General features: G+C 44.5%; 1 protein-coding gene and 1 long non-coding RNA gene across 6 annotated transcripts in view; both read left to right on the top strand.

Annotated features, from left to right (window-relative positions):
- Nucleotides 1-229: 229 nt before the first annotated feature.
- WWOX (WW domain containing oxidoreductase) overlaps nucleotides 230-26,676 on the top strand; it is a 1,146,684-nt gene continuing 1,120,237 nt past the window's right edge. For 2 of the 4 annotated variants that reach the window (XM_039475359.2, XM_074404815.1), the window contains exons 1-4: nucleotides 230-507; nucleotides 9,832-9,896; nucleotides 11,517-11,574; nucleotides 13,194-13,372. In XM_039475359.2, coding sequence (XP_039331293.1) covers nucleotides 401-507; nucleotides 9,832-9,896; nucleotides 11,517-11,574; nucleotides 13,194-13,372 — 409 coding nt within the window. In that variant the 5' untranslated portion in view covers nucleotides 230-400. The remainder of the gene's footprint in view (nucleotides 508-9,831; nucleotides 9,897-11,516; nucleotides 11,575-13,193; nucleotides 13,373-26,676) is intronic. The other 2 variants (XM_074404819.1, XM_074404821.1) reach the window with 2 other exon arrangements.
- On the top strand, nucleotides 15,324-22,120 carry LOC141585429 (uncharacterized). Of its 2 annotated transcripts, XR_012518892.1 has the most exons (3): nucleotides 15,324-15,554; nucleotides 15,649-15,755; nucleotides 17,107-22,120. It is a non-coding gene; the product is annotated as an uncharacterized LOC141585429 (long non-coding RNA). The 2 variants fall into 2 exon arrangements; XR_012518891.1 differs by lacking the exon at nucleotides 15,649-15,755.

Raw genomic sequence — 26,676 nt, 5'->3', positions numbered from 1 at the left:
CTAGAACAACGCGGAAGTGATTACGGGTCGCCCAGCAACGGGCGGAGTCCTGGCCCGAAACTAGATGCGCACGCCCCTTCCCTGCGGCGGGGAGGTTGACGGGGCTCCGTTCCATGTCGGAGCCTTCTCCGGCTTTGCTGTCCAGCCCGGCGGCAGCGCGACCTCTTAGGCGCTTTCACCGCCTTGCTCTCCAGGCCCAGCCCCTTTGACGCCGGCAGCCGCGATACTCTGGAAACTGGAGTTTCGCTTCGTGGTGGGTGGAGTGGTCCCCGGAGGGCGCAGTGCGCAGGCGTGAGCGGTCGAGCCCCGACGCGCGCGGCGCTCGTTCGGAGTCGGAGTGAGTTCCTGGGCTGCCGGACCCCGCAGCGTGCGAGCTGGTCAGGTGCCTCCTCCGACTGCCATGGCCGCGCTGCGCTACGCGGGCCTGGATGACACGGACAGTGAGGACGAGCTGCCCCCGGGTTGGGAGGAGAGAACCACCAAGGACGGCTGGGTTTACTACGCCAAGTAAGGGGGCCGCGGCGGGGCCGGGGACGCACCTGGGACCCCGCACTGCCCTCGGACACCACCTGCGAGGGCAGGGCGCGCGCTCCGGCGCGGCGAGTGCGGTGCAGAGTGGAAGTGACTGTTAAGGAGCTTCGGGGAAAGGGTCCGGGGTCCCCGGGAGGGGCCGGCCCCCTCGGTGGGCCTTGGGTCCGGTGGGGGTCACCTGGCGGCGCCCCGGCGTGCCCTCTGCTGTTCAGGAGGCAGCACTGCGCGGCGCGGCGAGGGCAAAGTGGCCTCATCACCGCCAAAAAAATAAAGATGTTTAAAGTGCACGTCCTCAGCTTTCTTCTTCAGGCTCTGGGTTGCACGGCTAGGAGTTTTGTTTTGTTTTCTCCAGACGGGTATCGCCGTGGCACCCAGGCTGGAGTGCAGTGGTGCCATCACGGCCCACTGCGGCATCGGTTCAGGCAATCCTCTCATCTCAGCCTCCTGAGTGGCTGGGACTACAGGCGTGCACCATGCCCAACTAATTAAAAATTTTTTTTGGGTAGAGACTAGGGTCGCACCTTCTCGCCCAGGCTGGTCTCGAACTCCTGAGCTCAAGCAATTCGCCTGCCTCAGCCTCCAGAATTGTTGAGCTTGCAGAGGGAGCGCGGCACCCAGCCAGGAGTGTTTTTTTTTTTAGCAGAAATCCTACATAGTTTCACTATCATTTCCTGGGAAAGTTTTGGAAACCCCAGCAGAGACTTCGTCTTTAACAGTGTGACCTTGGGCCATTGAAAGAACGTTTCATCTCAATTTTCTCACCTGTAAAATGGGTTGACATGAGGATCAGTTCAGGCATTGTGCATAAAGCCCATAGCACCGTATCCAGTAGGCACTCTCTGTTGCTTAACTGTCTTTCCTGATTGCTCTTCAGCTATGACAGTGCCTCTTAATAGCGGCACCTTAGAGTCCCCTGGGGAACGTCCTGAATACACGTTTCGGGTCTCCATAGAGAACCTATAGTAGCAGACTCTCAGCTTTGGGAGAATGTCTGTTAAGCTTTTCAGGTAAGGTGGAATATCACTTGGTTTTCAGAAACATGGATGTAAATCTGATTTTCAGCATCTGGGCCCCCCTTCCAGAGGGTTTTTTTTTTTTTTTTCCTTTTTTCTGAGGCAGAGTCTTGCTCGGTCTCCCAGACTGGAGTACAGTGGTGCGATCTCGGCTCACTGCAACCTCTGCATGCTGAGTTCGAGTGATTCTTGTGTCTCAGCCTCCCAAGTAGCTACGATGACAGGCAGCTGCCACCAAGCTTGGTTAATTTTTGTATTTTTAGTAGAGACGGGGTTTCACCATGTTGGCCAGGCTGGTGTCAAACCCCTGGTCTCAAGTGATCCGCCCACCTCGGCCTCCCAAAGTGTTGAGATTACAGGTGTGAGCCACTACTCCGGCCCTGAATTTCTGATTTAATTGGTTTGTGCCCTCCCCTCTCCCTTGGTAGGTTGTAAAACTCTTCCCTTCCAGGTCATTCTAATCTGTGCAAGGATGTGAACCACTGCTGCCTTTGGTGGCAAGGTAGGAGAAAAACAGTAAAGCTCTGATGAGTTCACTGACGACACACAAAGGCCATGCCGGGCCTTTTGCTGGCACTGGTTATACCAAGGCAAGTAAGAGCCAGTTGTCAGCCTTGGCACCCAATCTTATAGGGCACGGTGACATGTAGGGGAGTCCCCACCCAGTGTGTGCCCCAGGAAGCAATGTGTCTGGCATGAGGTGTGTGTGGGTAGTTGGTGGGAACGTTAGGAAGTTTAGTGACACAGTCACAGTAACCTTGACTTCCTGGGCTCAAGCGATCCTCCTGCCTCAGCCTCTTGAGTCCCCAGGACCACAGGTGTATGCCACCACGCCCAGCTAATTATTACCGTTTTGTAGAGATGGAGTCTCACCATGTTGCGGAGGCTGGTTTGAACTCGTGAACTCAAAGCCTTCCTCCCAAAGCTGTGGAATCACAGGCATGAGGCCCGGCACCAAGCCTGGAGCAGTGTTTTGAGTACAGGTGGAAGTTGGGGGGGGCAGGAGGGCAGTCCAGGTAGAGGGAGCAGGGAGAGGAGAGAGACCCCCAGCATGGCCTGTCAGGGACCTGTGATTTTTTTTTTTTTTTTTTTTTTTTGAGATGAAGTTTAGCTCTATCGCCAGACTGGCATGATCTTGACTCACTACAACGTCCACTTTTAAGCGATTCATTTGCCTCAGCCTCCTGACTAGCTGGAACCACAGGCATGCACCACCATGCCCAGCTATTTTTTGTATTTTAGTAGAGACGGTTTCACCATGTTGGCCAGAATGGTCTCGATCTCTTGACCTCATGATCTCCCCACCTCAGCCTCCCAAAGTGCTGGGATTACAGGCGTGAGCCGCCGCCCCCAGCGGGACTTGTGATCCTTGTGAGGTCCAGGAATCTGAAGGTTGAGGCAGGGAAGGAAGGACCCAGTTTCTCGGGTACTGTGCCTTGCTGAGAAGCTTGGCCTTTGTTGACAGAGCCAGAGTGGCATTAGGCTTGTGACTGCAGGAAGGATTTCTGGCTCTGGAGAATGAAAGGGACATTTCCAGCAACAGAACCATTAACCGCTGCAGGGGTCGAGGCAGGCTCCTGAGCGGCCACTTGCTGTCCCTCTCGCCTGTCCATCTGTGGGGCAAGGGCTCCTTTTCATCATTCAGAGGTAAGCTTAAGTGTCACTGCGCAGGAGACCTTCCTGACTGTGGCTATCCCCTGTACCTTTTACCTGTCACCTGATTTCTCTGCTGCTTTGCGCTTAGCCTTGGCTTCTCCTTGTTGTTGGCTCTGTCTCCCTCGCCCAGATTGCAAACTCCTTGAGGGTAGCTTGTCCACCTGCGTGTCCCCCGTGCTTAGCACTGGAAGCTGTAAGATGAACCCACACGGGATGAGTAAATCATCATCTAGAGAAGGTCAGCCGCGGGCTTCTGTGGGCGGGTGGCGTGCTGGGCCCAGAGCACAAGGATGCACATGACCTGCTTCTGGCTTCCTGAGCCCACCTCTGCCTCCGGCTCTGTGGCGTGTCTCTTCCTTTGTCACTCAGACCCAGAGGCGTGTCTCCTTCCCTGCAGGCTCGTCCTGGAGCCTGGCACTAGGGCCGTGGGGCTCCCTTGCTCCCACGCGCCCTGCGTGCCCCCGTGCCTGCTGTCATGCTGCGTGGCCTTTCTCCCATCTTCATGAGTGGCCCATGGCCAGGGGACTTGGCACCTACATGGTCTCCAAAAGCCCTTCCTCCAGCCGCCCGACCAGTGTCTTACGTCTCCAGCCGGCCCCTCTGGCTCCACTGTTGGTTTGTTTTTATCATTTAAAATTCTGGGATCCACGTGCAGGACGTGCAGGTTTGCTCCATAGGGTAAACGTGTGCCATGGTGGCGTATGCGCGTCTCAGCCCATCACTCAGGTATCAGCCCCACGTGCATTAGCTCTGGTGTTTAGACCACCTGAGATGCCAGGGCTTGGTTGGCTCCCAGCTGGAGGGCTCATCTCTCTGAACCTTCTGCCCATGGCCGCCGGCCCTCAGTTCTCAGGGTGTCAGGGCTGAAAAGCTGAAGTTCTTTGGGTGCCAGGATGCCCCTGATTCATCCGAACCCCGCATTCCCTTGATCTCTCCTCAGCTGTGAGCGTCCTGGCCCTTTTATTTTCTTGGTAAATGTTTGCACTGGCTCTAACCCCTTTTCATTTCTGACTCTGGAAGTGGTGCTTGTTTTTTTCTTGGGGTTTGGCAACCCTTGCGGGTGTGCTTTCTAGGGGCCACTCTTGGAGTCATTTCTCTTTCCATATGGTCTCCCCTGCTGTAGCAGGGCCACGCCCAGGGATAGAGGCTGGAGCTCCCACTGACACCTCGGGGTCTGGTGGAAGCCCTGTCTTGAGTGAGTGCCGTGGGCGTCTCCTGCTTGCCCCCGTGCTCATGGTACACTTGTAGGCCTCAAAGGCACACGTGTCTTAGGGCTCCAAAGCCCACCAGGCCAGGCTACCAGGGACAGGGTTGGGGAGACGGGCCCCCAAGAGAGCTGGTGGACCTTTCTTGTATCCCTCTCCCCTAAGAGTCTCTGCAGCCGCTTCATGGGAGATGGGGACTGAGGGATGAGGTCTCAGGGTCCCAGCCGTCCTTGTCTGCCCTCCCCTGTCCCCCTTTTCTTAGGAAGCTCAGGCCTTTTGGCATTCAGAGTCCTCAGTGGCTCCAGCATCCACAGAGCTGGCCATCCTCACTGTCAGCTCTGGTTCTCTGCTAACTTACACTGTGCTCAGAACACACACCCATACCCACCCACCCACCCACCCATAGACTGGGCATGGTGGGAGGCCAAGGTGGGAGGATCGCTTGAGTCCAGGAGTTCGAGGCTGCCGTGAGCTATGATTGAACCACTGTACTCTAGCCTGAGTCACATAACAAGACCCTGTCTAAAAAAAAAAGGAAAAGAAAACACCCCATATGTAAGTGTGGTATTCACGTAATATGGTGTCCATTTAATTTTGAATCCTTTGGTTTAAGTTTAGATTACTATTAATTATCGTTTTTAATGACAAGCTTATTGAAAGAATAAAACATAAAAGACAGCTTCTATTTAAAGGAGAATAGGATAACATTTAGCGGACATGTGTTCTAATTTTCTCTTCATTAAAAAGTCATTTAAGGTTATAATTAAAAAGAATACCTTTTAATTAATTTTTATATTTATTTAAAGTAAATCTTCTATTGAAATCCACTGTTCTTGGTTCTTCCCACGTTAATTCATTCGGTCCTCTGTAACCCCAAGAAGTAGGTACTGTTACTGTCCCCATCTTAACTGATTAGGAAACTGAGGCATAGGATAAAATGACTTATTCAAGGGCAGGGTGGCTGGCACATGGGAGACCCAGCAAACTTGGGCAGTCGGGCCCCAGAATCCTCACGACTAGATTACTCTCCCTGCTTCAGCTGGCTTCGGGTTCTTCCCCAGGGATGGTTATGTTCTGCAGAGGTTAGTTGGTAACGTCTGGAGACGCTTTCTGTGGCCACAACTGTGGGACTGGGGTATTGGCATCTGGTGGGCACAGGCCAGTGATGCCCACAACAGCCCCACAGCAAAGAATGATTCAGGCTGGGCATGGTGACTCATGCCTGTAATCCCAGCACTCTGGGAGGCCGAGGCAGGTGGATCACTTGAGGTCAGGAGTTCGAGACCTGCCTGGCCAACATGGTGAAACCCTGTCTCTACTAAAAATATGAAAATTAGCCGGGCGTGGTGGCGGGCACCTGTAATCCCAGCTACTTGGGAGGCTGAGGCAGGAGAATAACTTGAACCCTGGAGGCAGAGGTTGCAATGAGCTGAGATTGCACCACAGCACTCCAGCATGGGTGACAGAGCTGGATTCTGTCTCAAAAAACAAACAAACAATGATCCAGCTCCAAGTGTGACTAGCAGTGAGGATTAAGAAACCCTGGTTTAGGGCTGGGTGCAGTGGCTCACGCCTGTAATCCCAGCACCCAGTGCTTTGGGAGGCCAAGGTGGGTGGATCACAAGTTCAGGAGTTAAAGACCAGATTGGCCAATATGGTGAAACCCCGTCCGTACTAAAAATACAAAAATTATCCAGGCGTAGTGGCGGGCGCCTGTAGTCCCAGCTACTTGGGAGGCTGAGGCAGGAGAATCACTTGAACCTGGGAGGCGGGGGTTGCAGTGAGCCAAGATTGCACCACTGCACTCCAGCCTGGTAACAGAGCATGACTCCATGTCAGAAAAAAAGAAACTGTGGTCTAGGCATCTTCCGTAAAAGTCAAGAACATAGGTTGACAGAGTTTGTTTTGGTTTTTAAATGTCTTTCTGAATAGATAGAAAATGTTCTGAGTGAGTTTTGTAACTCCTTTGGAAAGCATTCGCTCTGTGTTTACATTTGTGTACCTGCTGTGGGCCAGGCATGAGGCTGGGTGTGTCAGGGCCCAGCCTCAGCTCCTGAGGGCCAGGAGGCTCTTTCTGCACCAGCATGCCTTGCAATCAGGGCTCATCTTCCACTGTTAAGGGTCATTTCATGGATTTCTTTTTTTTTTTTTTTTTTTTTTGAGGCAGACTCTTGCTCTGTCACCCAGGCTGGATTAACCTCCACCTCCCAGGTTCAGGAAATTCTCATGCCTCAGCCACTCCAGTAGCTGGGATTACAGGCATGTGCCACCATATCTGTCTCATTTTTAGTAGAGATGGGATTTTGCCACATTGGCCAGAATGGTCTTGAATCCCTGAACTCAAGTGATCTGCCCACCTCAGCCTCCCAGAGTGTTGGGATTACAGATGTGAGCCACTGCACCTGGCCACTTCATGGATTCTTGAGGGCAGAGATTTTTGGGGCCAGGCTTCAAGCTTATTTGATGTGTACCTATGAGATGAAGACTACTTTTTTTTGAGACGACATCTTGCTGTTACCCCCTACTAGAGTGCAATGGCACGATCTTTGCTCACTGCAACCTCTGCCTCCCATGTTCAGGTGGTTCTCCTGCCTCAGCCTCCTAAGTAGCTGAGATTACAGGTGCCTGCCGCCACACCTGGCTAATTTTTGTATTTTTAGTAGAGACGGGGTTTCACCATTTTGGCCAGGCTGGTCTCGAACTCCTGACCTCAGGTGGTCTGCCCTCCTCAGCCTCTTAAAGTGCTCGGATTACAGGCATGAGCCACCGTACCTGGCCAAGATGAAGATTACTTTTAATGTCAGGCAAGGAAAATGCAACTCCCATCTCTTAACTTTCTTGAAGGAGCATGAGACACAGCCCTGCAAGGGGCAGGAAGGTTTCTTGTTATTGCAAGCTTGGTTTATCTGATTGCTGTTCCCTTCCATTGTGAGGAGAAGCAGGAGTTGATATGCCAATATTCCCACTGTGCCAGCGGAGAGTGGGTTAGCCTTACCAGAGAGAGCTGCGTTTTTTGCAAGTGATACTGGGTGGTGGTTGATGTACAAAGTAGGAGTTTGTCTTTGCTGCTGTTATCTAAGCTGCTACAAGGATTTAATCGTTCTCCAGGCAGTGTCACAGGTGTCATGTGTCTCGCCTTTTCAGCAGCTCTGTGAGATGGCAGTAGTGCTGAGGCGACTCCCTGGGTACAGCTAGCATGGGACGTTCTGGTATTCTGCATCCTGAGCGAGGCATTCACTCCTGCACCATGACAGGGACCCAGCTGCCAAGACTTTGTCAAAACAGATCAGAATCCAGCAATTCATGAAAAGACCCTGCTTGCAAGTTGTCACTTTTTTTAGAAAATTCATGCTCTTTGTATTTCTTTCTTTTTTTTTTTTTTTTTTTAAGACAGTCTCACTCTGTTGCCCAGGCTGGAGTGCAGTGGCATGATCTCGGCTCACTGCAGTCTCCGCCTCCTGGGTTCAAGCAATTCTCCTGCCTCAGCATTCGGAGTAGCTGGGATTACAAGCACGTGCCACCACGCCCAGCTGATTTTTATATTTTTAGTAGAGATGGGATTTCACCATGTTGGTCAGGATGGTCTCGATCTCTTGACCTCATGATCTGCCCACTTTGGCCTCCCCAAGCGCTAGGATTACAGACGTGAGCCACTGGGCCTGGTCTATTTATTTTCTTTAAAATAATTGATAGGGAAAGAATGTTCATGTTTTATCTAGATGCTGCTGATTAAGTAATACAACTTTCTGTTTTTGCATGAGTAGGTGAACTTTTAGGAAACCCAGCCTACCCTTCAGGTGCTTCTGGAGCACCTGGCTGTTTCCCTGATGAAATAATTGTATATTTTCCTGGATACCTTATTACCTGGTGACAGGTGTTTCTCGTTATTGGCCTACTTTTTTAATTACAACTTTGGGTGGTGGTCTGATATGAAATGTTAAGTTTGATACAATGATCAGGCTAGTTTGTGTAACTGATTTGTTCAAAATAATAGCTTACATTTCCCATAGCTTTTTGTATGCCAGGCGCTATGTGAAACACTGGATATACAATATTCTTACAACAGATCCCAAAATCAGTGCTAGGATCACTTCCATTTTGCAGAGGAGGGAATGGAGATGAAGGAGTTGGGTCACTTGACCACAGGTGCACAGCACACAGCTAGGTGACCTATGGGGCTGACTTACTGCGTTTCTTAAATACCTTTTGGGACTAATTAGGAACCAGTGCTTAATGCAACACTTTGAAGTTACATTTGCAGAAAGAATAAATGTTGGTTCCGTTATAAAGACACATGCACTCGTGTGTTCATTGCGGCACTGTTTACAATAGCAAAGACCTGGAACCAACCCAAATGCCCATCCATGAAAGACTAGACAAGGTAAATGTGGCACATATGCACCATGGAATACTATGCAGCTATAAAAAGCAATGAGTTCGTGTGCTCTGTAGGGACATGAATCAATCTGGAAACCATCATTCTCAGCAAACTAACACAAGAACAGAAAATCAAACACCGCATGTTCTCACTCATAGGTGGGTGTTGAATGAGAATACATGGACACAGGGAGAGGAGCATCACACCCTGGGGTCTGTTGAGGGGGAATAGGGGAGGGACAGCAGCGGGTAGGGAGGTTCGGAGGGACAACTTGGGGAGAAATGCCAGATGTAGGTGACGGGGGGTGGAGGCAGCAAACCACATTGCCACGTATGTACATCTGCAACAATCCTGCATGTTCTGCACATGGACCCCAGAACCTAAAATAAAAAATATATGTATTAAAAAATATGTATATATATATTATAAAAATAAAAACATATATATATATATATATATATATATATATATATATATATATTTAAAAAAGAATAAAATTTCAGCTGGGCAAGGTAGCACATGCTTCTAGTCCCAGCCACTCAAGAGGGTGATGGTCCCGGAGTTCCATTCCAGCCTGGGCAACATAGTAAGACCCTGATTCTTTAAAAAGAAATACAAATAAGTAAGTAAGCATTTAAGAGATTATATAAACTAAGTATTAGAATTTTATCACTACATCCTGGAATAAAACTAAAACAAATACAAAGCAAAATGCCGCTCGATATTTTGAGTGATTCAGCCAGCTTCCTAAAGACCCCGTAGCTGGGATCACAGTCCTTTTTCTCCTCTTTCCCGTACTTCCTCCTTACACCTGGCTTCTAAAGGCAGGCTGCTGGGAGTTTCTACAGGACTGTCGCTGCTTCCAACCTGGGGAATTTGGCCTGATGCAAACAGTGACATTTGTATTCTGCACATTCCTTCTCTGAATGTCTGTTTTGACTATTCTTGAGAGAGAGTATTAGCTGGGAGAGTAAAATTTTAATACAATTGATTACTTTCTGGAAGAGTTAATTTTTACTTAATACTCTGGGTTTTTTTTTCTTAACAGTCACACCGAGGAGAAGACTCAGTGGGAACATCCAAAAACTGGAAAAAGAAAACGAGTGGCAGGAGGTTTGTATGTTGCTGTCAAAGGATATTGGATTAAAGCATTAAGTAGATGGGGAGAATGTCACAGGCAGAGAGGTGACAGGTTATTGTGTCTCTTTGGGAGGGCTCTCTGGTAGAGAAGCAGACTCTTACTCTGAGGAGCTTACCTGATTTGGCAGAAGATGATAATGACATCATAGCATAGACTGAGGATGGTTTCTTTTTTTTTTTTTTTTTTGAGACGGAGTTTCGCTCTTGTTACCCAGGCTGGAGTGCAATGGCGTGATCTCGGCTCACCGCAACCTCCGCCTCCTGGGTTCAGGCAATTCTCCTGCCTCAGCCTCCTGAGTAGCTGGGATTACAGGTACGCGCCACCATGCCCAGCTAATTTTTTGTATTTTTAGTAGAGACGGGGTTTTACCATGTTGACCAGGATGGTTTCGATCTCTTGACCTCGTGATCCACCTGCCTCAGCCTCCCAAAGTGCTGGGATTACAGGCTTGAGCCACCGCGCCCGGCGAGGATGGTTTCTTACTGGTGTTAAGATATCAAAATGGCCGGACACGGTGGCTCATGCCTGTAATCCCACCACATTGGGAGGCCGAGGCGGGTAGATCGCTTGAGGTCAGGGGTTCGAAACCAGCCTGGCCAACATGTTGAACCCTCATCTCTTCTGAGAATTTGAAAATTAGCCAGGCGTAGGGGTGCGTGCCTGTAATTCCGGCTACTTTGGAGGCTGAGGCATGAGAAGTGCATGAACCCAGGAGGTGGAGGTTGCAGTGAGCCAAGATCATGCCTCTGTACTCCTGCCTGGGTGACAGCGAGATGCAGCAGGCTCAAAAATAGCAACAACAACAAAAAACACAAAGTATCAAAATAACGGAGGCCTTTGATTCACAGTTTATGATGTTTTCCTATAGTTGCGGTTGCTTAGACATTGCTCTTGGCTATACCTTGGAAGTAAATATAGAAATATTTTGGGAATTTCGTAAAGATGATCATGACTTCTAGGTGATTCTGAGATAGGGTGTGATGCACAGAATAGAAGTTTAAGAAGGGGCAAGGCATGGTGGCTTGTGCCTATGATCCCAGGACTTTGGGCAGCAGAGGTGGGAGGATCATCCGCGCCCAGGAATTCGAGATGAGCCTGGACAACATAATGCGACCCCGTCTCAGAAAAAAAAAAGTATAAGAAGTTTTGAGCCCTTAATAGGTTTAGGGTCTAGTTGAAGAGTTAACCTGTGCACATGAAAAAAAAATGACACTGCCCTCTAATACCATACAAGGCATTACAGGTCAGTGCATGAATGAGGTTGGGTACCTGCTCTGCTTATAGATATGTTCTGTGAGCTCATTCAAGGGAGAATTCCCATTGATTGGCACAACCAGTAATGTTCATAGAGTGATGAGGAATAACACAGGTTTTCTTTAAAAGCGAGAGGCAAAAATGTGGAGCCCAGGTGGGATCAGGGGCCTTCTGCAGCTGCCACAATTGGAACATGTGACCAAATCCAGTTGAAGTGACAACTGGTGGGTGGGAGGGACAGGCTTGGGGAGGGGCCGGGGGAGATCCTCCCCTTCCTGAGCTGGAGACCATCCTCACTTCACCCCTGCACCTGCCGACCTGTCTGTCTTGTGTTTCAGATTTGCCATATGGATGGGAACAAGAAACTGATGAGAATGGACAAGTGTTTTTTGTTGAGTAAGTGTATTACAAAGAAACCGCTCTCAGCTGTTCTGCTTTTTAATAGGAATTTTTAATTATAAAAGAAATACAATAGCTGTAGAATAATACAAAGTATAATAGTATATACATGTAATCTTAGCAGAAGTAACTACTTTTTTTTTCTTTTGAGACAGGGTCTTGCTTTGTCGCCAAGCGCCAGGCTGGAGTGCAGTGGTGCAATCTCAGCTCACTGCAGTCTCCGCCTCCTGGGTTCAAACAATTCTCCTGCCTCAGCCTCCTGAGTAGCTGGGCTACAGGCATGCAACCACCACGCCCAGCTAATTTTTGTATTTTTTAGTAGAGACAGGGTTTCACCATGTTGGCCAGGATGGTCTTTATCTCTTGACCTTGTGATCCGCCTGCCTTGGCCTCCCAAAGTGCTGGGATTACAGGCGTGAGCCACTGCGCCCGGCCAGAAGTAACTACTTTTAGCAACTTTGGATTTATTATTCTATTTTCTATGTACATGCATCCTTGAAAGTCGGGAATGTACTGTGTAGACTGTTTAGCAACCTGCTTTTCCCACATACTGTATAGTGAGCATTTTGTCATATCCTTATCTGTTTTTAAACAGACGCTATTTAGCGGCTCTACAGTTATTTTGTATGATATACTGTAATTTATCAAATTGCCTATTGGACATTGATGATGTTAAATTCCTATTGAGAACCTCTAATTATAAATAGCATATTGAGCATCCTTATCTGTAAGACGTTTTCACCTCTCTGATTCTGTCTTTAGAATAAATTCCAGTATCTACCCAGGCTAGAGTACAGTGGAACAATCATGGCTCACTGTAGCTTCCCTCTCCTGGGCTCATGCGATCATCCTCCCAGCTCAGCCTCCCGATTAGCTGGGACTATAGGCGTGTGCTGTCACATCGAAATGTTGCTTGGTTTTTGTAGAGACCAGATCAAACTGTGTTGTCCAGGCTGGCCTTGAACTCCTGGGCTCAAGTGATCCTCTTGCCTTAGCCTCCCAAATTGCTGAGATTGCAGGTGTGAGCCACTGTGCCCAGCATCCAATATATTTTAATACTGTTTCCACAAGATTTAAATCAATTCCAAATCAAAACGAGAGTGCTTGTAGGAGGTATGAGTGCAGTCTTAAAGTGAAGATTGTTAGAATTTTATTAGTCGGCAATTTCTTACTTACAACGAAGGCTTTATCATTTTGAGTTTTCTACTTCTCTACGTCTTTAGGCCCTTGCGCAGGGCTAAGAGATTTAATTGAAATCTACTGAAAAGAGTGGCTGACAGATCTCATAGCTATGTTTACATGAACTAGATTAAGACCCAAAGCCTTCTCAAGAAGCCTTTTTTGAGATCTAAGGATACACGGCAATAGTTATGATATGTTACAGCATATTTTATAGGCAGTTTTGGAGGAAAGGGTTGGATGACTGTCTTTCTTGGCAGAAATGTAATCCTTCTGGAGGCCAGAAAGATTAAATGGTCCCCAGTTCTTTTCAGGTTTAAGAAATAATCGTTTTGGTACATGAAAAATGGGGTTTACCTAAACTGTAAGTGTATCTTATATTTATAAATGCCAGTGTTCATTGCTGTGGGTTCATTGCTTTCTCCTTTTCTGGGCAGCCATATAAATAAAAGGACCACCTACTTGGACCCAAGACTGGCGTTTACTGTGGATGATAATCCGACAAAGCCAACCACCCGGCAGAGATACGACGGCAGCACCACTGCCATGGAAATTCTCCAGGGCCGGGATTTCACCGGCAAAGTGGTCGTGGTCACTGGAGCCAATTCGGGAATAGGTAGGCAGTTAACTTATTTTATTTATTTATTTGTGGGACTGCTATAATGATCCCCACTTAAATCTAACTGTAACGGAATTTTGTATAGTGGTTCTCTGCTTTAAACATGAATCTTACCCTTTTCAGCTATCATTTCAGTAGAATCACCACCTTCTTTAAATCCTACTGTTGTCATGGAAGGCTCTGTAGGGGCTGACGTTGAAGTCTCTGAAAGCTGAACGCTCAGCAGAAGACTGCAGCTGTTTCGGTATTCAGGGAGACGCAACAGCAGGCTCCGTCTAGGAGCTTTTGACCTGGTCTGCATGGTATGCGGACATATCAATTACCTGGGTTATTCCAACCAAAATTGGTTGGTAATAGAATATGGAGAATAACAAGGTATCATGACTTGGGAACAAAGGATCCTACAGGTTTCGACTGGTCACTGAGCATATCATTTTCTTTTGGGCACAGGATCTTATTTCCTTATAAAATCGGAGAATGAGTTCCTGTCTTCACCTCTAAATTAACCCTCTTAATTGCCATTGTTTACCCACAGGGACCATCATGGGTAGATGGCTTGAGGGGGTGTCCTTGCTCCGATATGGTGGGCTGTTAAGGAAACAGGAGCAAGGCAGAAGTAGACCATAAATCTTCCTAGGATTTATTCTTATTTTGCTTTGGTCTATTGACATAAGCATCTGAATCAGTGAGAACCAGCCACTTGAGTCCATGTATGCATCTTTGGACTTGCTGACAGATAAAACATTGCATTGGGCTGTCTTCTGTCAAGTCCTCTCTGTCCTTAGGGTGTACATAAAGGTGTACATATTTATGGGGTTCATGAAATGTTTTGATACAGGCACGTCATGTGAAATAATCACATCCTCGTGAGTGCGGTATCCATCCATCCCCTCAAGAATTTATCCTTTGAGTTGTAAACAATTCAGTTATACTCTTTTGGTTATTTTAAAATGTACAATTAAATTATTGACTGTAGTCGCCTTGCTGTGCTATCAAATAGTAGGTCTTATTCTTTCCATTTTTTTTTTTGTACCCATTAACCATCTCCACTTCTTTCTTAATTTGGAACAATTCCTTGAAGAGACAGAAGTATCGTCTAGCGTGATTAGGGAAGCAGAGGAGGTAAAAATACATTATTCAGGGATCAGTTATTATCTTGTACGAGGTCTGGAATCTAACAGGCTGCAATCTCAGTGCAGAATTTTTGACTGTACTTGTCTATGAAGGTAAATAGGCAGATTGGAATGTTTTTTAAGAATCGAAAGGGATTTATTTAAAATCAAATCTCATACCTCATCCTGGGCTCGAAATATGTTCAATCCACTTGTCTGAACTTCTGCACTGGAGTAAGTTTTACGTCATTGTCATTGAAGTCAAAACTGATGGCGTAATAGTAAAAAGAATGGTGGGATCCCCCATCCAGGAAGCAATACATGGTGTTGATCATATTAACTACTGGTAGGTGAATGTGTGGAGCCATACAGTTGTGGAATTATTAAGAAAAAAGGATTTAAGGGCTTAAGAAATATTTTTAAAAATTTAACGAGTTAACCAGAAGATTAAAAGATCTTATACTCTTAATCTTCCAGCTAGACTGTTTTTCCCTAATGAGTAAGATATGTGACTGCTGATTTTTGTGTGTGTTAAGTGTTCAGACTGCTCCACCTGACACTAGACAGCAGACCCTTAAAGAGAGCTCATGCTCTTTGAAAGATTTGCAGCAGCAGACCCACAACATGCTAATCCAGGACTGATAGAATTGGTTCAGCGTCTGAAAAGGGTGATGTCTAGTGAGATATTGAAGTCGTGATGGAAAGGAGGAGATTCTGAAGCATTGAGAATAAATTTGTGGTTGTTGAGAATGGCCCTTGCATCTTGGAGTAAAGCCAAAAACTCTCTGTGCCTCTTTGCAGCTCCCACTTCCCCCTCTAAGACTCTTCCTTCCTGATACTCATCATTCATTTTGCGGACACTACAGGAGGTGTCTGCGATCCCATTGGAGCTCTTGGCAAATTGTAATGCTCAGGACGGCACAGATGTCACGCAAGGTCTTAGGGAGACCAGCCTTTCCCATTCAAGTGCCCACAGCTCTTTCCCCAGCGGTCACCTTCCTCAGAGATGGCCTTTCACACCGCCACCTCACCCCATTCCCCTCCACTCTTGGGAAGCATAAGTCTAGGTGAGTGCCGAAGATTATCTTTCTGAATTTTTGAAATAATATTGTACTGCAAATCCAGGCAATCAAAAACTCACAAATCAATTTCACTCTGCAGCAGTGGTATCAGGCCTGAAGAAAGGAGGAGGCTGAAGATAGGCACATGGCTTTGCTAAGTTAGCTTTTCTATCCTGAGTGGCTGCCTTAGAAAGTGTCCTTGCCCAGGTAGGCTGTGGCTTCCAGATAAAGTCCTTCTACTAAGCTGTGAAGCATGCCAATTTATAAATTGCTATCACTACTTTAGTTCTGCTCATTTCAAATGAAGTAGCTGAATGCCGAGTGAGTGAATTTGGGCATCTTTATTTCCAAGATTCCTGGGGCATTCGAGAGTCATCTTCTGTCGAAGCTTTTGTGCTGCTGGTGTTCCCTTTCCTTTGGCCACTCAAGACAGCCTATTTGCTTTGGATAAACTGTGAAGTCTTTAACCTTGTGAATGTCCATTTTCTCTAAGGCAGAGTGGGCGGAAACAAAACATAACTGATTTATTTTGAAAGTGGTGTCTCCACAAGTAAAAGCATAGATACCTAATTTGCCTTATAAAGGCCGATTTACAAATAGCATTTCCAGTGGTTCTTTTTTTTTTTTTTTAATGCCCCACAAGGCACTGCTTTGTTGGGATTGCCACTGGTGAGGATCTCACTGATACGAAAGGGGGCATCCCTCGACTGACATTCTTCAGGGTTCCACTAGTGTCATGCCCCCTTTGAAGTGGCCTCTTAAGCAAACTCCATCTTGTCATAATTTTCCTCTCCCTGGATGTTAGTGAAACGGAGCTGTGTTTTGAGTTTTTGATAATTGATTCTGCTAAGGCAACTGGAGAGATTCTCAATTCATCTAAAAAAATGAGTGATTCGGACAGATAAAAGGATTTGGAGGAAACGTCAGAATAAAGCACTGTGGGTTCCTGAAATCCTTGCTTTTACAGTTCAGGTTTATAGGCAGATATTACCACTGTCCACTGGATTCAGCTGTCTAGATTGGGGGTGAACACACTACGCTCTCTGGGCTAACTCTAACCCACTGCCTGATTTTGTAAGTAGAATTGTTTTTGGAACACAGCCACGCCCATTTATTCTCATTCCTGTAATGGGGAACTACTGTATGTGTGCATTCGGTTATTCCAAAATAACATGGCTGTTTGCATGTTACCAGAAAAGTTGCCCAATTTTGGGGGAGATCATATAGCTCGCAAAACTGTAAATATTTACTCTTTGGCCTTTTTCCAGAAATAAAAGTGCTGACTCCTGCATTAGATAATCCAGTTCATTCAAAGTGATATCACCCCAACATTCTCCAAATTAGCCGCAGCTTAGGTGAAATTTAGGCAAACGGGATGCCCCAGGCCACAGAAAGATGTGGCAATGCATTGTGTGTCATTGTTGCACCGGTGTCCTGTACCCCCTGTGCCCCTTGTCTCAACCCCCTCCCCCCCATTTTTTTTTAGGGAGCTGCAAGGATTAGAATGTTGCCTCCTCAGAAACTAACACTCTTCTCTCCTTGACCTTTGTTTAACCAGCTTTCTGAACCTGAAGAACTTTGTAGATTGAAAGCTGTAGCTTGTGGACCTTTCTCTGTGGAGATCAGCATCTCAGTATCCCGGGGGAAGTCATCTCTTCGCCCAAAGCTTCTGCTAGCAGACCAAGAGGCCCGGAACCCCGCAGTCCTGAATGCTACCCAGTAGAGACAAGGGAGGAATTCATTTCTGTTTGTGTTCAACGTAGACTGAGCAGGAAGGGCCAGGTGTTTTACGGCTCTTTGGAGTTAGCAGCTTGATGGCTCTGATTTGGTAAAAACGATCGGAAATGCCTTCAGCACGGTGTTCATTACGTGCAAGTGTTTCGAAGCGTTAGGAAAGGGAATTTTTTTTCTTTAGGCGAGGGAATTTCCCATTGAGGAAGATCCCTGCTTCGTTTTTAGACTCAGCCTATCAGTCAACTAATTTGGCTGTGCATGTAAATACTTGAGTATAAAATGCTGTCCCCTGCTACCTGCAGGCTGTCATGTTGCTCATCAAAGGCAGGATTCTTCTAATGAGGGATTAGCTGGATGCCTAAATGTGGGACCACCTACTCTGTTCACTGTCTTAATTAGCTAGATGTTTGTTAGAGCTCATGCAAATTATTTTCTGTAAGCAGACAGATTTAATATCATGTCTAAGGAGTGACATCCAGAGTTTTGTCAGACATCCATTAAAAAAATTTTTTTTTTTTAAATATTTGAGATGGGGGCCTCACGATGTTGCCGAGGGGTTGTTCTTGAACTCCTGGGCTCAAGTAATCCTCCCACCTCAGCCTCCCAAAGTACTGAGATTACTGGTGTGAGCCACCGTGCCCAGATGCTATTAACAAGTATGAACAAATGAGATGTTTTCAGTCTAATCTTCAGTGGTATGACAATAAAACTTCTTAACTTTCATTCCTAATCCAGTAGTGGCTAAAATTTGATTTTAAAAGTTTTTTCCAGAATTTGGTCCAGGTGAAAAGTTTCTTTCACCTTGTGAACCTTTAGAACGCTGGGCTGCATCATATGTTATGACTTTAAAGCTAGAATAACCTCATTTGGTTTCAGTTTTTGAGCCAAAGGACCCATTAACAGAAATAAAACTTTTCTTCCTGTGAACATATACAAGCTGGCCACATTGGTAAATACCAGTGAAATGTATTTTGGGACTGACACTTGAATTTTCTATTGGTATTTATGTCACAAAATCACCTCTCTAAGGTTTATTACATGGACACACACACACACACACATTTTTGTATCAAAATGTATATATTTTGAGGCATAAAAAGTAGGTGCTCAAGGTATCAGTCACTCTTAAATTTGTTTTTCTTGAAACAAAATGAAGGTATCAAATTTCATGCAGGGAATCCCAAAGTATTATGGTGTGTTGTTGAAATTGATGGTCTTAGCTTAGAGAGCCTACTTTTTAAAACTTGGGGTCCTGTTTCCAAATCATGTGTTGAAATTACAGTGTGAACTGGACTTGCCATACTCTTTGATCCTGCAAATTATCACCGTGATGACTTTCTATCTGCTGCAAGTTCAACCCATTCTGCACTAATACAAGAACATTACTTTTTCTTCACATAGAGAAGGGTGTTCATTCCTAAGACTTAAACCCCCACTTCCCCAATTACGGAGTACACCGGCTTCCTTTACTCCTTTGATTGTTTTCTTTTTCATACCTAGATGTTACTAAATTTTGCCTTTGAGCTTAAACCATGCTATTGATGTTTTTTTCCTCCACTTATTCCGAAAGATCCCATAAATCTGAGGCCATAGCTAACTTAGATGTAGTCATTTTCTTGGGTAAAACATCCTCATATGAAATCATTACACTTAGGATTTTGAAATGCCTGATGAGTTTCCTTTCTGATTGCTGACAAGACTTAAACTACTGGGATCTTGGCATTTATCTTTTTAAGAACCTGGTGCTCATTAAGGAAAGGAAAATACTCTGAAGTAATCGAAATAACCTTTTGGGCATTGAAACTCCATTTTGAATTAAAAACATTTGTGTCTACTATTCTCTTATGCTACATTATATCCAGGTATTGTAAGTAAAATTGTTTTGAAGTTACTTTGTTCTAAGAAACCATGGAGATTATTGACAATATTAGAAAGAGTCCTTAAATGATAATTATATAAAAATTGAGAATTAGTATCTTATGACTTAACCATTTTACATTGAAATATTATCGGACATTGAATGTACATGGAAATCACATGGTCAAAGTATTTGAGAAACAAGTGTCTCAAGGAAGACACCAATTTAAAACATTCAAATGAGCTTCATCTCGTAATTTGGTAATCTCATGTAAAAGACTTTTGACAGAGGTGTGTATCTGTATACATACATTTTAAAAATAGGTGTGTAATCACATATACAGTAGTGCCCCCTTAGCCATGGTCTTTGACTTTTTTTTTGAGAGAGTCGTGCTGTCACGTGGGCTGGAGTACATTGGTGCAATCCCAGCTCACTGCATCCGCTGCCTCCCAGGTCCTAGTGATTCTCACGTCTCAGCCTCCCGAGCTGGGATTACAGGTGCGTACCACCACGCCGAGCTAATTTTAAGTTTTTAATAGAGACAGGGTTTCGCCTTGTTGCGCAGGCTGGTCTCGAACTCCTGAGCTCAGGCAATCTGCCTGCCTCAGCCTCCCAAAATGTTAGGATTACAGGTGTGAACCAGTGTGCCAGGACGGTGTTTCACTTTTTGAGGTTTCAGTTACCTGAGGTCAACAGGCATCTGAAAATAATAATTTCGGGAGAGAGAGTATGTATGAGAGACCACATTTATATACTTTTATACAGTACGTTGTTATAGTTGTTCTCTTATTATTGTTGATCTCTTACTGTGCCTAATTTATAAATTTATCTTAGGTATGTATGTATAGGTGAAAATGTAGAATACATAGGGTTTGGCACCATCCAGTTTTTCAGGCATCACTGTGGGTTTTAGAACACCTCTCCCGAGGATAAGGGGGACTACTGTCTGTGTGAACCTAATTAGATCTCATCTGAAACTTTTTCTGTTACATGAGGTCATCAGTTAAATTTCATGCTTGCATGTGAGTTTAGAGTTTAATTGCTTTTTTGTAGCGTCAGCATAAAAAATGAGGGTCATACAAGCTATTGTTCAATGACAAAGTGGTTCAGACTCATAATTTAAAAACTAATAAGAGATTTTTGTTCTACTTGAGGTCTTGTAGTGTTACATAAAGCTTGAAAATTTGGAACTTGTTTTACTTAAAACCCAATTAAAATAATTTGATCTTTTGCTTTTACATCATATAGTGACACGGTAAGAATTGTAATGGAAGACAGTATTCTACATAGTTTGTTTTATTTTTTGAATGGTGTCTCACTCTGTCACCCAGGCTGTAGTGCAGTGGCATGATCTCAGCTCACTGTATCTTCTCTGCCTCCCGGGTTCAAGTGATTCTTCTGCCTCAGCCTTCTGAATAGCTGGGATTATAGGCGTGAGCCACCCTGCCTGGCTAATTTTGCTAATTTTTGTATTTTTATTAGAGGTGGGGTTTTGCCATGTTAGCCAAGCTGGTCTTGAACTCCTGACCTCAAGTGGTTTGTGTGCCTCGGCCTGCCAGAGTGCTGGGATGAAAGACATGAGCCACCATGCCGGGTGGTATTCTACTACCTATTTTCTTTGAGAGCAGAAACGTCTTTATATATTTTTATTTTCTTTCCACTAGAGGGCTCTGTTGCCCTTTGATAGAATTAAACAAAAGGTAGCATCGCAATCGTTTTCTTCCTTCCAGTCCATCTTGCTTTCATTTTTGTTAAATAATGTCTTTTACTTTTCTAACATGTCTTTGAGGTCTTATACTTCTCTGCGATAGAGTTCAAACTGAAGACTCTACTAGTGTCGTGTTTGTTTCTTTTCCTCTGTCTCTTGTTTTGTTGGTATAAAATGCCAGGGATGAAGGGATCACCTTAATAAAAAGGGCCATTGTATTCGGGGAGCAGGCTGTTCTGCCACTCTGCCAAATCACACAAGGGCATGTGTTTTCATGATATTATTGGTTTTGAGTGTGCTGGCCTAGCAATAATATGATTTTTTTTTTTCCAAGTGGAAATTGTAATATTTACATATTAATACCTCTGTTTACGGTTCATTTTCAATGCCTTGGTGACCTTATGTTTTTTCTCCTCTTTTTTCTTTTTGAGACGGAGTCTTGCTGTGTCGCCCAGGCTGGAGTGCAGTGGCACGATCTTGGGTCACTGCAAGCTCTGCCTCCAGGGATCAAGAAGTCTCTGCCTCAGCCTCCCAAGTAGCTGGGATTACAGGAGTCCACAACCATGCCGGGCTAATTTCTGTGTTTTTAATAGAGACAGTTTCACCATCTTGGCCAGGCTGATCTTGAACTCCTGACCTCGTGATCCACCCGCCTTGGCCTCCCACAGTGCTGGGATTACAGTTGTGAGTCACTGCACCCTCGACCCTATTTTTTTTCCGAAGAATATAGTTTCCCTTGCTCCTGCCCCTAGTCTTACCCAGTGTTAGATAATTTATTGTAATTAAATTGTTTGTTAGTGTTACATTCTTGCTCTAGAAGAAAGCATGTCCTTTTGGGCTCAGTACAGTATATGTTTTTTAAATAAGAGGAACTATATTAAACTAGCTACTGAATGTGAAGCTGATAGCCAGTGTTCTCCGTGTGCAGTCTTAAGGAGGGTAATTTTTATTTTGGCTCTATAATTACGGTTTGAGGCAGCCCATTAATCGCATACTTCAGCTGTCAAATAGAACTTTGGCCCGGAAAAGAATACACTTTGGCTTTACGAAACTGCTTATTTTCAAATCTTTAAATGGGGACATAAGCGAATATGCTATATTATATACTTTTATTTATAATTTTTTTTTTCTCAGCAACTTTTTCAAAAATGCAAGAGCCTGAAAAACATTGAAAGTATACTTGTAACATTGCAAAACGATTTCACCGGAGTCAAGATGTTTTGGTTGTTTATATACAAATGTATTTGTTTATCAAATAAATTGTTAAAACTAGATGACTATTCTGGGAGTTATTATAGACTTCATAATAAATGAGATGTTGACGGTGGAACCCCCTCCCCTGACCCCGATTGTTGCCTATTTGGTATGACGTAGCCCTTCTTGGACTTTTGTAAGAGATCCATGAGCAGATATGAATCCTCAGCCTTCTCCAAAATGATGTTTGAGTCACTAGGAGGCCTTCTGGGAAAGATCTCTTAAATTAAGGCACCAGTAGATGGATCAAAAAGCAAGTTCCAATAGCACGTGTTTAGTTTCTTGCCCAAATTTATTTTTTTGCCTGCATTTGTGGTCTCCCTTTGGCTTCATAAGTAACAGTACATTTCAGGAGGTGCTGGTCTTGGTCTACACCAGCCTTACGGAATGGGGTACATAGGAAGGGTTGTATGGTGTGATAGAGTTTCAGTCTAATTGTTCTAAGTCTTTGAGTTATTTGCTTACCAGGCTGTGTTGCTTGGTGATTTTTGGAGCCTTCATGTTAGAAGCCATATTCAGATAGTGCTCTCTGAAAGCGGAACAAGGTTTCTTCAGTAGGCTCTTTAAGAGGACATCTGAGATGGTGTGCATGACCGAAAGACAGAGAGGTGGTGGGCAGGGAGGAAACTCATATTTCGGTGTTGCTACTATTTCTTCCTAGGCGGAGGGTAACAAGCCGGATGAACGGAGCTAAGCCTTTTGTATAAAGTTTATTTCATATAAAGAGGAATGAAATCAAAATCAGATTTCCCCTGTGGTTGCACAGAAACTGAAGTTAAAGCTAATGCAATGCTTTTCGTTTTTACACATACCTCTAAAATGTATTTAATTGTTAACAGGTTAATATTTATTAATTACAATATCTTATATTGACAGTGCTCTAAAATTGATGAAGATTTAGTTCTTGTCATATTTAATTCTCACCACAGTGCTTACAGCTGTCTTGTGATGGTGTCAGAAGGAAAGTACAAAGAGGTGAGGTGACGTACTTGAGATCAGACGGCTTTTTGTGGAGTGGGTGCCTGCAGGGTAGAGCACAGGGTAGTTGACTCCGTGCCTGGGGCCCCTTCCTCTGGACATGCCACCATCTTGTTGTGAGGAATAACAGCGCACAGTCCTGAACGAGCTGTTTCTGGGCAGCTTATTCACTTTTGTTAATCTTGAGTTTGGAATCAACCACTTGATTTCAAACTAGGAAGGCTCCCTTTGGGCGCATGTTGAGCGTGTCGGGAGTGGCATCTGCGGGGAGGGCCACAGCTGATTTATTTTCTGGACTCCATGTTGGTCCTGGATTCAGAAGCTGAAGCTTAGGGCGGGCACAGTAGCTCACGCCTGTAAACCCAGCCTTTTGGGAGGCAGAGGCAGGAGGATTGCTTGAGCTTAGGAGTTCAAGATCAGACTGGGCAACACAGCAAGACCACATCTCTACCAAAAAAAAAAATTTTTTTTTAAACTGAAGCTTCCTTTACCAAAACCCCTTTGGTGTTATGATTGCAAAATAAGCATTGAGGAATAAATCTCGGGGAACGGGAGGTAGCATTGTCAAGCTCTTATATATGCAGGTGTTAAGCTAGACTAGCTTGGTAGGCCTTCTCATTTAATATAATAATTATTTTAAAGATTATTGTGATTAACATGTGTTATGGAAAATTTAGAAAATGAAGATAAGAATAAAAGATTTTAAAAACCCCAAATTCTTACCAATTAGAAGTGTACTATTAATAATTAGCATATATGATTCTAAGCACGTTTTCCATGCTTTTGTGATTTTTCCGTTTAGCTATAAATTGTGAGTATCTTTCTGTGTCACCAAATACTCTGTATCTTAAATGGCTGCATAGTATTCCATGATGTGGTTCCAGCTCTTCTCCCAATATGGTACATTTGGGTGGATTCCAGCTTTTTAATAGCTATGGAATGGAGAAGCACATTTTGTAATTAAAGGTTTGTACCCATCCGTGACTCTGCTATAGTTTCATTTTGTGGAAGTAGAATTGCCAAATCAAGTGATTTGCTCCCAGACCTTAGTATCTTGATTCGTTTTGTCACACTGCCCTGGAAGGTTGTACCAATTTGAGTGCTCCTTTGCCCAGCGTCCTTGCCACACTTGAGATTTAGAATTTTAAAAAAGTATCACTTACATTTGCATATCTCTGATGATTAGCAAGATTGATAAGCTTTTCTTATGTCTGGCTTTTTGTTTTATTAACGAATTGCCTTTTCATCTTATATACATGACTATTGGGTGTGTATCGATTGCTAATTGATTGCCTGCCTCCTACTATAATTTAATTTTCAAAATATCCCTTAGAAGTTAATTTATAAAGTGTCTATTACTTTAAGTACCTGTTGAATCCTGTGATCAAGAGGAAATTCACTAAGAAAGAGATTGGCCTAACTCCTCAGTTTGCTTCACTAAAATCTTTTAAGCACACATTTTGTCTATTATGCCAGCCACAACTCAAAACAAAGGCACTGTTGCTTTGGTACCCCCGTTTAAGGAGGGAATACCCCAGAAGACTTAAACTTGGCCAGCTTTGCAAAGGTGGTGGAGTCCCAAGACGACACAGTAAGCGAGATTTGATTATTTTGGTTTTGCAGATTTCCCTTAGATCTTCTGTGAATGATAGTAACACCGCTGCAGAGCTTTTCTGTGCGTTCTCTCATTTGATGAGCCTGCTCTCATGTGGAGAAATTGTACCATTGCTGAAAATATCTTTGCGGAGAGTTACGGCAAGCTTGATCAGTAGCAGGTTTCTATCTGGGAAGATGTAGGGAGGAATACTGACTCTGGAAGCAGACGTGACCTAGTTTCGAAACCTGGGCTAACCACTTCTATCTGAATGACCCGCACAAGTTACTACCTTCTCGGAACTCCTGTTCCACCTCTATGGAACATGGACAGTACTCCTGCTTTGCAAAGTTGTTAAAGATGGGAACTCCAGAGTGCCCAGGGAATTGTCTGCTCATCACTGCGGGTGTTTAATAATGTGTAGCCATTTCTGGAATGAGAGGCAAGAGGATCGAGTTACCACTGAAATTAGTTTGGTATTTTCCTAGCTTCCTGGTTCCCAGATCCTCAAGAGGCTGCCATCATCTCTGTGAATTTGTCCTAAAATGACCTTTCTAAATAACTGTTTTAGACATTGACTTGCCTTTGGTATGAAAGAAAACATTTTATGTATTTTTTTGGTTGGAAGTCAGATAATAGCTTCATCCAGAAATAAAGAATCAAATGGAAAACCAACCAAACAAAATACCCAGACAAGGAACAAAAAAAGATAAACTTGCAGAAAAAAGGGGAGGAAAACTATTATTCTTTAAAACTGTTACTGTTAAATCATGCATCACGGTAACATCTTTGTTACTGAGAGTTCTGCATTAGCACACTTGTTCAGTCAAGTTTTTGATAGTTTATCGGCCTGCCTGGCGTATTAAGTATAAATACTCAACTTTGCTGTCCCACTTTCTTGATCATATCCAAGAATGTGTCAGTGTTTGAATACAGTTTTATTGGCACTTAGAAAGATAGGGCAGTTTTATTGGAGTCTACTGGACATGCTAAGAAGAGAGCTGTAATTTGACACAGATGGTCCTTAACTTACGTAACTTAAGGCAAGTCACTTAACCATTTTGAGCCTGACTGTCCCCATTTGTAAAATCGAAAGAATAATAATTTCTCTGTCACATACTGTTTTGTACAGATCAAATAAAACAATATGTGAAATGCCGTAATGAAGAATTCAAATACGGTTGCCGGTAGTTGGGGAAAAATAACAATTATAGAAGAAAGAGTCCTAAAGGGAAGATTAGAGTTGGAAGAAGATGGGGGAAGAGAGTCATTTAATTCTATAATGGAAGGAATAAAATAAGAGCTCTTGACTCTTTTCTTGTTGTTAGGATATGGGGAGAGGTTCCTGCAAGTGTCTTCTTAAGGATTTACAAAGTGAACCAGATGTCAGGTGACAGGGTAGCATGCTATGCAATTGATTGCTTAGTGATGACCAAAATTAAATGGATACTATCCCATTTAAAGCCAACAGGCTCTGACTCTAGCCAGATATTCAGGAGCAGAAACCTGATACAGTAAGAAGGGAATCTCTGCAGAGGCAGAAACTTCCATGGTCGGAGTTGTGTTGAGATTCCATAGGTGGAAATGTTGTGAGTTCTTGGGCGATACAGTTTCTTCCTGCTTGCCGTTAAGTTTCACCTGCCGGAGTCCTTACTTCTGCTCACAATGCAGCACCAGTGTAGATGCAGATTGGGGATTCAGACACAGACTGGATGCTGCTTGCTTATGTAACATCAACAAAATTGCCGGCCCACATCTTGATTATAGAAACTCTTTTCCTGGTGATCACACAAAGCAAAAGAAGGAAAATAATCAATCTCTTCCAAATGGAGAGACTCCACTGTGTCAGCCACCATTGGCTATGAAGATGAACTCTCAAAACTTTTTGCATCTTGTGATATAATGTCTTCTGACTGCCTTTCATTTTACTCCGTGGCTGTGTGGTGCAGCAGCTGTGGCTTCTAAATTCAGCAGCTAGGTTAGAGTAGCTTCTATCAGCTGA

This window comes from Saimiri boliviensis, chromosome 1 (genome assembly GCF_048565385.1).
Source record: "Saimiri boliviensis isolate mSaiBol1 chromosome 1, mSaiBol1.pri, whole genome shotgun sequence".
Classification (NCBI taxonomy): Eukaryota; Metazoa; Chordata; class Mammalia; order Primates; family Cebidae; genus Saimiri; species Saimiri boliviensis.
The sequence above is the reverse complement of the archived record's forward strand: the minus strand, read 5'-3'. Positions and strand labels throughout refer to the sequence as shown.